This window comes from Colletotrichum orchidophilum (genome assembly GCF_001831195.1).
Source record: "Colletotrichum orchidophilum strain IMI 309357 chromosome Unknown Scaffold_72.1, whole genome shotgun sequence".
Taxonomy (NCBI): Eukaryota; Fungi; Ascomycota; class Sordariomycetes; order Glomerellales; family Glomerellaceae; genus Colletotrichum; species Colletotrichum orchidophilum.
Window position 1 is genome coordinate 1 of NW_019173028.1, and position 13,167 is coordinate 13,167.

The window sequence follows — 13,167 nt, forward strand, 5'->3', positions numbered from 1 at the left end:
CCCCCCCCCTCCCAGTCGTCGAAGAGAGGGGAGAAGAAAATTGGCCTCGTTTCGTCCGAGACATGCGTTAGGAGCTGCCTGACGCACCCGGCCAGAGGGAGGGGCCCCCAGTCAAAAGTTCGGGCAGCCCTGCATTTCGACCGACTTTCTGGGATCCTTTTTTCCCTTTCGGAGGAAAGATACGCGATTCGGCAGAATAAGGGGGTTGTCGTAGTGCGTGTGCTGTGACCAGAAGCCGGACCTAGGTTCCGGCCTAATCACCCGCGGCCAGCTACATCTCTTGTGTCCTGTCCGACGCTAAAAGCATGATTTAGGCCGGGGTGCAAAGGGCGATTGCATCGATCTGTTGATCGTTTTGAATTCAACCTGGTATGATTCCGTCGTCTTCATGGTATCTTTGTATACGAAGGCTTACAGTCCGCGGGGTTCTGGTAGCAGCGTGGGTAGTAGTCTCGTTGCTTACTCTCCGTAGAACGGCCAAAGCGGACTATAGACATGTCCGGAAACATGACGAGATACAAATCGACATATCTCCAACAACTAGTTTGGAGAAAAGGTCTCCCTGCCCCTGACGATCCTTCTGACGTGTCGGAAGTTCGCCTCTCGTTGATACACCGGGATAGTGACACCTTGGCAGAGCAACGTAGGACGACATCACTCGAGTCAATAAACTTCAGACGTGAAAGGCATCGAAGCTCCAGCTGAGCAACGTGCCAGATTTTTTTTTGGCTTCCGCCTTTCGGCCGGAAGATCATCATCGTTCACCATTAAGCGGCACGGAAACTTAAGGTATCCGGCGTCAAATGCTGTGATACCTCTACTCTTCCTTCAATGAGTCGATATGACGGAAATTTCCTGCCGGTCCCATCGGGGAGGCCGACATGTTTGAGCAATAAGAGAAACAAAATCACCCTTCTAGGAAACAAAACAAACGCTCGACGGAGATATTCATTGTCGATTTCCATGCTATTGCCCCCTGCTCTGCCCGAGCCCAACTCTCGCTCCGAGACATTAAGGTAATCATTCAGCGTCGTACACCACATTGAGGGTGTAACCATATTGTCCGTCAGACCACTTCCCATCAAGCCACAACTAACACAACGCAGCAGAAGTATCCAGCCTCATTTCCCGCAAGTACGTGCCGAGAGCAACCCGAGGAAGTTCCCGTATGTCAATCTCTCGTCTTCCACCAGGAGAAAAGTCTGGAAGAAAACCGTTCAGCCCCTCAGGAGTTGGTGTTCCGGTGCCACGTGCACGTAAGACTGCAACCACATGGTTTGAAGACACAAGGAATTTATAAAAGGCGACATGTGGCGTTCTTCGGCGCCCTGAGAGAGAGGCAAGGTAATCTAAACATTCCGAGGGGCAGTAAAGCCACAACAGTCGATTCAAAGACATTTGTGGCAAGCGAGCTGAAGATCAAAAGCTTCTATGTTTTTTTGCTTGTGTCCCGTGAGAGAAGCTTTTACCGGGTTTCTGGGTTCACTGGGGTCTTTGGTTCGCCAAAAGAAATGGAGACAAAGAGGCGGGGCCGGGGGTTATCGTGGCGGAGAGATTCAGCTCCTGTGATTAGCCGCAGTTTGACGGATGAAGCTTGCAACTCCTACCGACAGTCGAACGGTAAATAGCGAGTTGCTCATGATGAATAGGATGTTGGTCATTGCCGGCGGCCTCGACACGGGTTGTCAAATCTGACTTTGGCGATGATGATCCGGTTGACATGGTCCGGGGCCCTTCAAGCTGCAGCAAGCAGCCGTTCTTTCTGGTTCAATTGTCTTCATTACACTTGGTGTTATCTCCATGCGGAGTCGGGCCTCATATCGCTTGAGTACACTCTCTCGTAATTCTTTCAGACTACGTAGCCCGGAGAGGCTTTCTTTCGACCCAAACTTTTTGGCGCCAGAACTGTCTTGCGGGGAAAGCTGAGTACTCCAGAGGGCTTCTTCTCAAAAAAAGAAAAAGAAAAAGAGAGGGGGCGAGACATGGAGGAAAGCGGTGAGAATATATGCGTAGCCACAAAATTGTAACCAGGAATAAGAAAAAGGAAGGACTATTAATCATGTTGCAAATGGTAGTCCACGGTATCGGAACCAATGCTTTCTCCAAATTTCAACTAACTGTTGACATTTGTATATAGCTTCTGAAAGCTGTCAGTAAGTTGCCGGAGGGCCTGTTGTCGTGGAACTAGTCTATGCGGGTGCTGTTGAGTCAGGGCCTGATAACTCCAGTCCAAGTAATCCTAATCCATGAACCACAATGTCCGCTCTCGCAGCTGAGGAGTCGAACGGAACCGAGACATTCCTCCAAACTATCGATTCGTCTGTGTGATCATCTCAAGGTACCTGGCCTAATTGGCTCGACTTTCTCCTTGATAATACTGGAAAAAGAGATGCTCTCCGACTACACACCACATACCACACACACACGCACCAACCAACCAACCAAACCAACCTCACTCAAACCGAATAGCATACATCAAATTCTTCACACTCTCAAACCTCGCCATCCCTGGCCCCCTCAACTCAAAAGCAGGAACCTCATCAACCCAAGTCTCAACCCGCACCCTCCTCCCCCCACCACCCTTCTCCCGCGCCGCCATCCTCTCCCAAAACGCCACAAAACTCGCCTCCGTATGCCGATAAAGCCTCTGCCCCTTGTGCATCTCCTCCCGCCTCGCCGGCCCCTCCGTCGTCCCCGCGGTCCGTCCAAACACCAAATCCCCTTTCCTACCCGAGAGTAAATCCAGCAGCAGACCCGCAAATGTCTCCTGGTCGTCTAGGCTGAAGCAGTGCTGCACGTAGTTACACGTAATGATGGAAAATTTCCCGCGCCAGTCTGGGAGGGCGTCGGTTCCGTCCAGAGCATTGGCCTGGCGAAAGGTAATTCCCGAGTCCCGGTCATTGAACAAGGCGTGTCCGGCGTCAAAGAATTTGGGCACGAGGTCTGCGCCGTAGAGCATGGTTGTCGGGGCACCTGCGTGGGCCTGCGAGATGTCAATGTGTGTAAGTAGTGTTAGACACACCAGTCAACAACTGAATAATCGTCACGTTGCAGTGACCCATGTTGCCGGAGCCGCCAACGCAAACACATGAACAGAAATAAAGACGGCGGGGGGGTAAGAGAAAAGAAGCACGCACCAAGCTGCGTAAATCCTGGCCAATTGCACATCCAAAATCAAGCAGCTTCTCTCCTTTCTGCGTACGCAAAACAGCCTCGTCAAATTCCTTGTTATTTCTGAGCTGTAGCTTCAGGAACAACCAGAGGCCGATACATGGGTAAGGGCAATCGTTCCATGCTTTTTTGCGCTATTATCACGAGCGATGTCAGTGCTATGTTGACAACACTCAAGCTTATACCAGGCAGGGGAGTGAGGGACGGAGTGGAAAGGTAAGCGCGTGAACGAATATGGCATACAGCTTCTTCAAGATGCTCCTCCAGCTTATCCTCGGGGATCTTGGCATACTCCACAAAGAGCTTCTTCGTATGCTCTTCGAGAGGGAGGGGCAAGCCATCGGTCCAAAAAGGGGAATTTGTGTCCGTGTCAGAAGGAAGTCGATGAGCCGGTAGGCCATCGGCGGCAATTGAACCGGCGGCGGTGTTGATTGTTCCCTCAGTCATGGTTGAAAATTGTGACAAGACCGAGAGAGAATCTTGAAGGAAAGAAGACGGTGAGTCTACCGTCAAGAGAGAACGAGGGAACACCACACTTGAAGTGCTGTCTTTGTATCTTCAGACGAACTGGGTCTGTGCGTAGGTAGCTGACGGTTTAGTCTGGCATGTCTGGGTACCTTAGCCTGGGAAATGTCTCGCCATGTTCGGGGATACTTTGATAATCGAAGCCGAGTTTACGTAGGTATGCTGTGGCTCAGGAGGAACGGTCGGATGGCTCAACTAGTCGGATCAATCCAGACATCTGTCAGTCGGTTCATACGTGCGCAAATGATGCAGTGTCACTCCAAAGTCAGCTTGACGTGCCGGCAGCCGGTGCATCGGTGCCCGTGTTGGATCATCAGTTACAGTTAAGTCTTTAGTTGTTCATTTTCTGAGACCACTACCCAAAGATGACCACAACGACACCTCAATGACTGCACCGCATGCGCTCAAACAATGTAACACCCAACAGGTCCGTTGGAAACAAGGAGAACGCAAGTCTCATAAAGGAATCATGCTAGGTTATTAATGCAGTCTATCTATATGCCATGAAACGCGTGTCGTGTTCCGATCCAAAAGTCAACCGAGTTCAAACTGCTTTTTGTCGGGCCCAGGGTGTTTTCTCTGCATCATCCGCGTGGAAACTCTCAAAGCGCCTAACTAATTTGAATACGGTACCCAGTAGGGGTTATTAGTTTTCGCAACGTCGAATCATTTACTTGGTCCTTACAGGTAAGGCGATCTTTGCTTTGTCGCTTTGTTCCTCAGCCGCATCCATGTACAAGTCAATCAGACATCCGGCAGACCATGCTTGTGTGGGACACTGTACACTGTTAGCAAGCGAGCCATAGTTTCCAACGCTGATACAACTCACAGAGTCAGGGCAGTCTTCGCCATCCTTCTGCGTCAGTTCCGCCAGTCCGGCCCAGACGCTTTCCCGGATCATTTGCTTGCAGCCCATAAGTCTTCGGGTGACTTGCTGGAAGGCCTCAATACGTCCAGCCTGGTCACCTCTTCTTGCGAGGTCAAACTTGAGCAAGGCGCGAAGGAAGAAACCCGTCGGCCAGAGCCATTCCGGGCCCTGGTGATAGTTTCGTCCCTTGCTAGTGGCGAAGTCCTCGCTGTCTTCGCTGTTACGGTAGTAGGGCCTGTAGTTGAGATCGGCAGGATCGAGAGTTGCCATGCCTGTAGGCCCGCGGATAGTTTTGTCGGCAACCAAGAGAGCGTGCAGCGCATGCGCGGGATCGAAAAGCTCGGGTGCCGCGCACATTGCAATGGGGAAGTTGGCACGCAGCTGGTAGTCTTCGTACTCCTTGCCGGACTTGTACAAGTCTTTGTAGATACCGCGGCGGTTGATAATCTTAGAGTTGACATCGTACTTCGTGTCTTCCTCAGGAGAGAGGGGAACCCAGTAACATCGCTCAAAGCTGTCACGAATCAGGTTGGCCCACTCCCTGAGAGAAATGGTCGACTCGTCTGCCTTCTTCACGGACGAATACTGATACTTGCCTTGCGAGTTGAGCGAAGCCACCCATTTCAAGGTGCTGTATAGTAGACCAGTGATCTCAATGGCAGCGCCGTCGCGAGGTGTGCCGGGAACACCCTTGGAGCCAGCGCGCTCGCTTTCGCCCATCTTGTCCATCCATGTGCCACAGTTGTTCTGGTTGCCACCAAAGATGATGCCGGTGTCCCAGTCGGTCTTGATGGAAATGTTAAAGCCATTGTCGCTCATCTGCGAGTCGATCGAAGGGCCGGCATTGGCCTCGCGGAAAGACATGCCAGATGCGTGCCTCTGCAGCGCTTCCTGGATGATGTCCTCAATGGTGCTTTCCTGGGAATAGGTGCGGGGGTCGTCAACATCGAACCACGTGTCGTCGTAGGGCAGGAAGCGTCTCTTGACCTTCTCCTTGAGCAGGTCCAGTCCGTTGGGGGCGAACTTGGTATAGTCTTGGATGCATTGAAGGAAGAACCAGATGGAGTCGCGAGAGTTGTATCGCGGCAAAGCTCCACTGCTGAGCAGGTTGGGGATCATGCCGTGCTTCAGTACACTAGCGAATGCAAGGATGTGCTCCTTCGCTTCGTCAAAGCGGCCAGTGCCAAGGTAGAGACCACGGAGGGAGATGAAGACATCACGTCCCCAGCACCTGGCCCATTCGACGGCAAAATGAGGCAGGCCGGCAGCCAACGACGGGACCAGTTTCTTTGGCCACAAGGAACCAGACTTGACCAAACCAGTCTCTTGCACGCTGACCATCGCAAGACTTTGGAGGAACCATTGCCCTTCACGGACGTTTTCGTTCATGAGTTCGAGCCCACGCTCCCATGAGGCAGTGTATAATGTGCGCAGCACGAGGCCAAAGTATCTCGGCAGCAAGAAGCTCGGGATCTTGCGAATGGCGTCAAACCGCTCCTTCAGCCAGACGGCGGGCTTCTCGAGATTCTCGAAATCGGGAGTTTTGCTGATGCGCTCCAGGCGTCCGACAATGTAATCCAAAGCCCACTGGCCGTCGCGAAGATTCTGGCACAGAGGATGAGCAAGATTGTTGTCTCGGATGATATCCTTTAGAAGACTCCACCAGCCCTGGAGACCGGCATAGACGAGCTTGCCGTAGCTGGGAATTTCGTAGCAGCCGTCGTTCCCACCGCTTCCATCACGTTCCTCAGCCTCACATCGGTAGAGCAGGAAGTTGAGGTCCACAAGGTTCAGGCTCTCGACAGCGGATCTGGCACCCGAAGTGACGTAGTTGTCGAGACCTGATGAGTGTTCGGCCGCCGGGATCCAGGTCTCGAAGAGGGCAATGCTACCAGGAGGGAACTTGTCGCGGACGGTAATGATAGTCTCATCGCCCTTGACCTCCATGCGAACGCCGGGGACATCAACGACACGGCTAGGCAGACCGCGCAGTAGCTTCTTGTCGTCCGAGGCCTCTTTGCGGGCCTCATCGCTCGCGTCTACTTCGAGCATCCAGCTACCAAGATGACGGGCTTTCGTTCCTCCAAGGTGTACGGCATTGAAAGCACCGTTGCCGTTGCCGTACCCAGGGAAAGCAGTGTGGGCAATGAGGAAGTATCCCTTTCTCGACTCAGGGTGGACTCTGTGCACGGTGATGTACTGATCCTCGTGGTGGATGTGAGTCTCGTCGTATCCGTCCTTACCCATGAGGGTGTGGATCTGGTTCAAGAGCTTCTTGATGCCACCAATGCCGTTTCCGCCACCACCAATCTTAACAGCCTTGGAGGATGACTCGGACGTGTACAACCTAGTCTCGTTTACGAGGTCAACAAGCTTGGGGTAGATCTCATCGTAGCCCATGACACTGCCAGTCGCACTGGCGCACATGTTGACAAGAGCCGCGTTCGGAAGGGTGTCGCGAGCATCACGCTTCTGGGCCGGAGTCTCGTTGTCGTGAGTGCAGTCCATGAAGAGGGCTTGAACTGGCACAGGCTTGATTTTTCGAATGATTTCTCTTGAGGACGGGCTGCTCCCGTTGAGCATGTCGCTGCCTTCATTGGACGGGCTCATGGGGCTCATTGGAGACTTGGGGTCCGCCTTGGAAATCTCGTCAACCTCAAAGCTGCCAATGGGACGACCGCCGTGCTTGTGAACCAGACGACTGAGCTCGCCAGTGCTCCACGCTTGCATGGCCTCGCGGATCAAGGCACTCAGACCCAGCCTTTTCACGAAGACGTAATCCATCTCTTCGGAACCCGAGAACAACTCTGCCACAACGTACAAATCCGGTCGGACTCGACGAGCCTCGTCGAGAATGTGCTCGGCAACGTGAATTGGCGTAGAGTGGCAATTGTCAATGCGGAAACCAGCAAAGTACTTGGCGAGCATACGGGCGTACTTGGTCATGAACTCCCACAGGAAAGGACTGTCCGAGGCACCCTTGCCGTAGCGGAGCTTGACACAGTCGCCCCAAACAATGACCTCGCGCCTCAGGTACACGCGAGAATCCGGGCCGGCGTTGTCGACCAAGGCGTTGCCGCCCCAAACCCAACCGTTGTTGACCAGAACATTCTCTTCGGGTTTGTTCTTGGCCGTAGTATCGTTCTTGGGCAGGCGAGTGAAGTAGGTCTCGATGAGAGGAAACTCCTTGTTGATGGGACCCATGCGCGGGCCATGTTCGTCAAGTCGGCAGTACTTGATGCGGTTGAACAGCTGCTGTAGGATCTCGCTGAGCTCATTATCGTACTCTTTGTAAAATGGCAGGTTGATTTCGTCGAGAATCGAGACCAACTTTGACTTTGCTGCCGCCTTTCTCGGGCTACTGCCCTCCTCACCTTGGTAGCGTCCAAGAATGGTGGAGAGAAGCCCGGAAGCCACCTTGGGATCGACCTTTCTCCTGAATCTTTCTCCCAAGCGGTCACCGCCCTGGAGACCGTTCTTAATGAGGAAGTCGGCCTGGTCTTTCAGGGAGGCATCCTTCAATCCAGTCACATTTGCGTCGCCACTCGTATCCTTTGGCAGCGTGGTGCTGCCGGCAATCCAAGCTTCCAGGCCCGCTTCAACATCGCGCTCGACGTCAATGGCGTAGTATTCCCAGAGGCGGATCTCGGATATCACCTGCTTCTTGATGGCGTCCATAATCTTGATGAGGTCATCGTCGCTCTTCACTTCGGTGGGGAGTCCAAGCTTCTCAAGGTTGTCGCTGAGCTCCAGCAGCTTCGAATCCAGCAGCCACGCTGACTCAAGCCAAGGTGCTGTTATCAGGTTGTATCCAGCATCTGGGTGATCTTGCAGCCATGCAGTGTTATGTGCCGTGTGATTTAGGACAATATCGGTCAAACTTAGCAGGGAATACTGTTTTTCTAAGCTCTCCACCAGGCCTTTGATGTCTTTCTCGCCGGCAGGGAAGCATTCGGGGTCCCAGCCCAATTGATCGTACAAGCTGTAGGGGGAATTGGAAGCACCGCGAACCTGCAGCGGGGTGAAGTGAATCATGTTGTAACCACGGTCGCTAATGCCACGAAGATGCTTTTCCCAGTCGCCCGGGTATTTGCCCATAAACTTGCTAATGACTGAAAAGATGGACAGAGCAGGCAATGGCAGCGGGCGGCCATCGAGACTGAGACGCGGGGCAACATCGATGTAGTAGAGGGGCGTCTTTTTGTTGGTGGCGGTGGTCTGAGGAGTCGAGTCGAGCTCCTCTACGAGCTCTGGCAGCTCGGCATAGGTGGTGTAGAAGGCGTAGGCACCGGCCTGGAAGATGGGAATGGAGATTTCAATTGTGCGATTGAAGTCGGGTTTTAGTCTAGACGGCGCATAAGTCGCGGGTTACAGACGAGAAGACAAACCAGGAACAAGACAGAAAAAAGTCTACGTCGCAATTGGGAGCAGTGGAGGCAGAGAAAGCTTACTTGAACTCGCGGAACTGGTCTCTGTGGAACTCGGCGCCCTGCTCTGGAATGTTGACCCACAGACTGCCATGGCGACAGATGGACGAGGTGCCCTCGATTGCAAAGCGAATAGTGACGGGATCGTTTGTCTTTGGGGCGAGGTAAATGTACTCGCCGGCAACCTCGGGCGAGCCATCGTCGTTGAGGGGGAGGAGGTATACTTCGTTGGATATCATGGTTTTCGGGACCATTTGCGTAGGTTGTAGGAGGCAGCTTTCGTGCCCCGCGGACAGATCGGCGACGTGGGTATCAATGAAGGACGAGGACGGGGGCGTCGGGACGAGGGCGAGAGCTGTGGCCGTGGACCGTGGAGAGCGCACTGGCGTAATTATGCGGAGACGATTCCGGCCAAAAAGAATGGGCCTTGTGCTGGGGGTTGAGCGAGGGTGAGGACGCAGCTGGATGGAGCGAGTGGCAATTGGAAGTGCAATTGATTAAGATGCGACAGAGACTGGGGGAGGGACGACTTGACGGCGGGATGAACAGGCCGTGGGTCTCGAGGATCAACGGACTGCTGGAGGAGGTTGGAATGACGAATTGCATAGGAAGAGAAGAAGTTGGGAGAAAGGGTGGGAGAAGAGGGTGAGGAGGAGGAGAAGGAAAAGAAAACACAGCCGGACGGTGACGATATGACGGACTGGGCCAGAAAGAGAGACAGCGCGGGAGATGGCGCCCCAGAGAAAATCAGCCCAGGTACAGCTAGCTACCTAGTACCTTGCCTTCCCGACCGCACCGCTGCCGCTCCCAGTCCGGCCGGTCAGCTAATTAGTATCCAAGTAAGGTAAGGTAGGTAAGATCAGGAAGGGCAAGGTATGACGGGGTATCTCTGTAGTCTCTTTTCTGCCTGCTTTTCTTCAGGTTCCTTTTAACCTAATTGGCACATAAGGTAAGATACCTTGGCAAAGCTCACCCGGGGAACTTGGAGATCTTAGTAGAGCAGCAAGAGATTCAACGGAAGCCAGACCAATCCAAGGCGTGAAAAGCAAAGCAATGTGATGGGCGTGAGAAAACGCTGGGCTTCCTTGTACTCTGTGTTAAGGTAGTTGGTGTTGGGGACACTTTGCTACCTCAGCCCACCTCGCTTCCTTCTCATGCTTCTCACCAACTTCAGTTATGAGGACAGCAAGATTGGACGAGATACATGCAGCTGCTTCACCTCGTCTCGAGGTAAGGTACTTGGCCAGTCATGCTTGCAGCTAGGTACTTTACCAGTGCTTGCCACCCTTGCCAACCTACCTTACTCCAGGATGGCTGCAGGAGCTTCCATTGTCAATTAGCCAACTTCGAGGAACGAAAAAAGTCTCCAGTGAAAAGAAACTCGAAAAAGACAGGCGGGGAGCGGGGCAATCAAGTACCTCCCCGCCAGCAGCATGCGGAGAAGATACTTCCATGCCCGCAGCAGACCCGCAAATGTCAAAGCTGCCAAAATTGACGGGCACGGCAAACATGGGAATGTTTGGCACCGCCCGAACCGGATAGCTTGGGCGGGGACTGCACAGAGCTCGGTGGGGTTCCAGGTTGCTCTAGTGTAGACGCCCTAGCGGAGTTTGGACTGTGCGCTGCGCCGGTCGTGGGCCACCATCACGATCCCCGAGATTCCAGACCATTATCGACACCGATGATTCCCACTCTTTAGATGCTTCTCGGATCACGATGCAGGCAGGCTGGCCAGTGACAATCCAAGCAGCGAGTGTGCTAGTGCGGTGGGGGTTCCATATCGTGTGTGCAACAAATTTGAGCGGTAACCGGGATGTTGATGTCGCATGCCGGGGAGGGAGACTCAGACCGAGACTTGGAGAGCATGGCAGCGCAGCATGGCTGGCCAGGCCAGATCAGGATGGGAGAGGAAAGGTCGTGTTATTCATGTCCATATTCATGGGTATCATCTTCGTGTCCCAACGGCTTGCAATGCCAAACTTTGAAAACAGGATCTGCGGTCCTAGTTCATCATGAAGTTGCTGAAGATGTCCTTTGCAAAGACTGCGGGCGGTGACCTCGATATGGTTCCGAGCATTCGGCTGTCCTGGTACTGAGGCTCTCTCTCGTATTGGGGAATCCTCTCGACGACCATGATCTGACTCGACAACAGTGCGATTCTCGGCGCATGCTGCGATCCACGTCGATCCGCGCCAATGAGCCCCCGCTCTGGTCTGACGTGTCTGTCATATCATGTCTATCTCGTTGAAGACTGCCTCCTTTTTTTTGTCTGTCTTTCCTCAAATTCGTTGCAGGCCGAGAACCGCGAAGCAGAGAGGTAAGGAAAAGAAGGAGGGAAAAAAAGGCTAGAATCAAAAGAGCTCCATCCCAGCACTGCATGGAGAGTGACGTCATCAGACTTCCTCCCGCATCAGCTTTAGCAGCTCGCCCTACTGCACAGACGCGGTTTCATGCCCCTCCTTCCTTTCTCCTTCCCTGGCACCTTGGTGCTTCTTGCTCTTTCCGGAAGGATAGCTCCAGCTCCCACTCGACCTCATCCTTACTGTAGGTACCCTACCTGTCCGTGGCAACCCCCCCGACGGGCCACCCCTCGCCGCCCTACACGGGTGCCTTCCTCTTCTTCTTGCCAGCAGTCGCACTTGCCCCTTTCTTGCTTTGTCTACGCTGATCAGCAACCTGTGTTCCTCGTACCTGCCTCGTGCCAATTCAATTGACTTTCCGTGCCTGAATATCATCTGCCGCAACGCGACACCGAATTCTTCATCCCCCATTCTTCATCTCTCACACAAGATTCAAGAATTGCCATCCATCTTACTAAATCTGCATCTTCCCAAGCGTATTGCATACCGGAAAGCCCCTCCTATCCGTCTCCCCCGACTGGTCCACGTCTTCACTCTCTGCAAATGCTATGGAGCCGACACCGCTTTTTTCCTCCCATGTCTGTTCCTCACACCATGACGTACCTCATGCAAGACGCGCTTAGTGCTCATCTCTCATATGAGTCTAGCCCTTCCGCCCCCTGCAACCAAAGACGGCTTTCCATCCCTGACCGTACCTATGTGCGAGATTGGCGGCGTGGCTGGACATTGGATGGATGGCTTGCCACTCGTCGTGTCGTGCCTTACTTGAGCAATATCTCGATGGGGGGTTCAATCACGGTCAAGAGGAAGCCATTCATAGTACGGCATTCATGAAAGGACGGCAATGGCCAATAAAATGTCAGTTGCACTTCCAACCACTGTTGTCGACGGATCCTTCTCTATCCACTTCTCCATCTCGGCAAAGCTATGTGAAGCATTTCATACTCTAGAGTCCATGATTCCCACAGAGGGATGTATTTTCTCTTGCATGTAGCTGCCGTAGGCGGTCTTCGGGCAGACGGATCCATCCTCGGACTGCCCAAATGACCATCAACCGTCAAGGCAGTCCCCATCTAACTTGGATTGGATGTCGTGTGGTGAGGTGTAACGGTAGGTCAACATGCATGGGCATGCAGCATCTGATGGTTGCTTGCCTGGGCTGGAAGTATGGACCATTCTGTGACTTCAATACACTGCTAGTCAAAGAGGCATTGGCTTCATGATTCTCCAGCGTGTTTTCAGCCAGAATCAAATGGATGCTTGGTACTGCTGGAGGTTGTGGAGATCACCGTCACACTTTAATTTATAGGTGAGGCATGAGATGGGCGCTCTCTGCATGTGTGAAGAAATACCTACCTTACCATGGAAGATTCGTAGATAGTCGTAGTCGCTAGGTGAGACTTGCTCCGTTGGTGTTGCGGGCTCATCCCAGTAAGGATTCGGTAATGCACACCAATGAATGACAACAACAGATGAATGCAAGCCAACAAGTTCATGACAATGACTCCCATCTCTTCGTCGTTAAATCCAGCCGCAAAACCTCTCTGGAAAAGAATACAATGTTGTAGGCGGAGCTTGCACCAAGAAATATTGAGCCGTACTCATCAATCCGATTCAAAGAGGAGGGATTACTCAAATTTCAACCGTCTAAGAGTGTTCGCGTTATCCCGTAGCAGCGGACAAGCTTCTCTGATGACGAGTAGACGTTTGTCTTGATCCGAACAGTCCTCCGATGCTCTATACACAATATGCCCTTGTGATCAGTAAACCCGGACAGTGTGACCGGTAGCAGCAGTTCTGTTTTCTATGGCGGATG

The 13,167-nt window shown here is 53.0% G+C and overlaps 2 protein-coding genes across 2 annotated transcripts; both read right to left on the reverse strand.

Annotated features, from left to right (window-relative positions):
* Window positions 1–2,452: 2,452 nt before the first annotated feature.
* Window positions 2,453–3,618, reverse strand: CORC01_08423 (uncharacterized protein; the record flags this gene model as incomplete). Its single annotated transcript, XM_022620054.1, has 3 exons — window positions 2,453–2,983; window positions 3,138–3,305; window positions 3,415–3,618. The coding sequence occupies 3 exons, from the start codon at window positions 3,616–3,618 to the stop codon at window positions 2,453–2,455; spliced, it is 903 nt and encodes a 300-aa protein (XP_022473366.1).
* Window positions 3,619–4,366: 748 nt separating this feature from the next.
* Window positions 4,367–9,230, reverse strand: CORC01_08424 (glycogen debranching enzyme; the record flags this gene model as incomplete). Its single annotated transcript, XM_022620055.1, has 3 exons — window positions 4,367–4,474; window positions 4,526–8,909; window positions 9,016–9,230. The coding sequence occupies 3 exons, from the start codon at window positions 9,228–9,230 to the stop codon at window positions 4,367–4,369; spliced, it is 4,707 nt and encodes a 1,568-aa protein (XP_022473367.1).
* Between the last annotated feature and the right edge of the window lie 3,937 nt (window positions 9,231–13,167).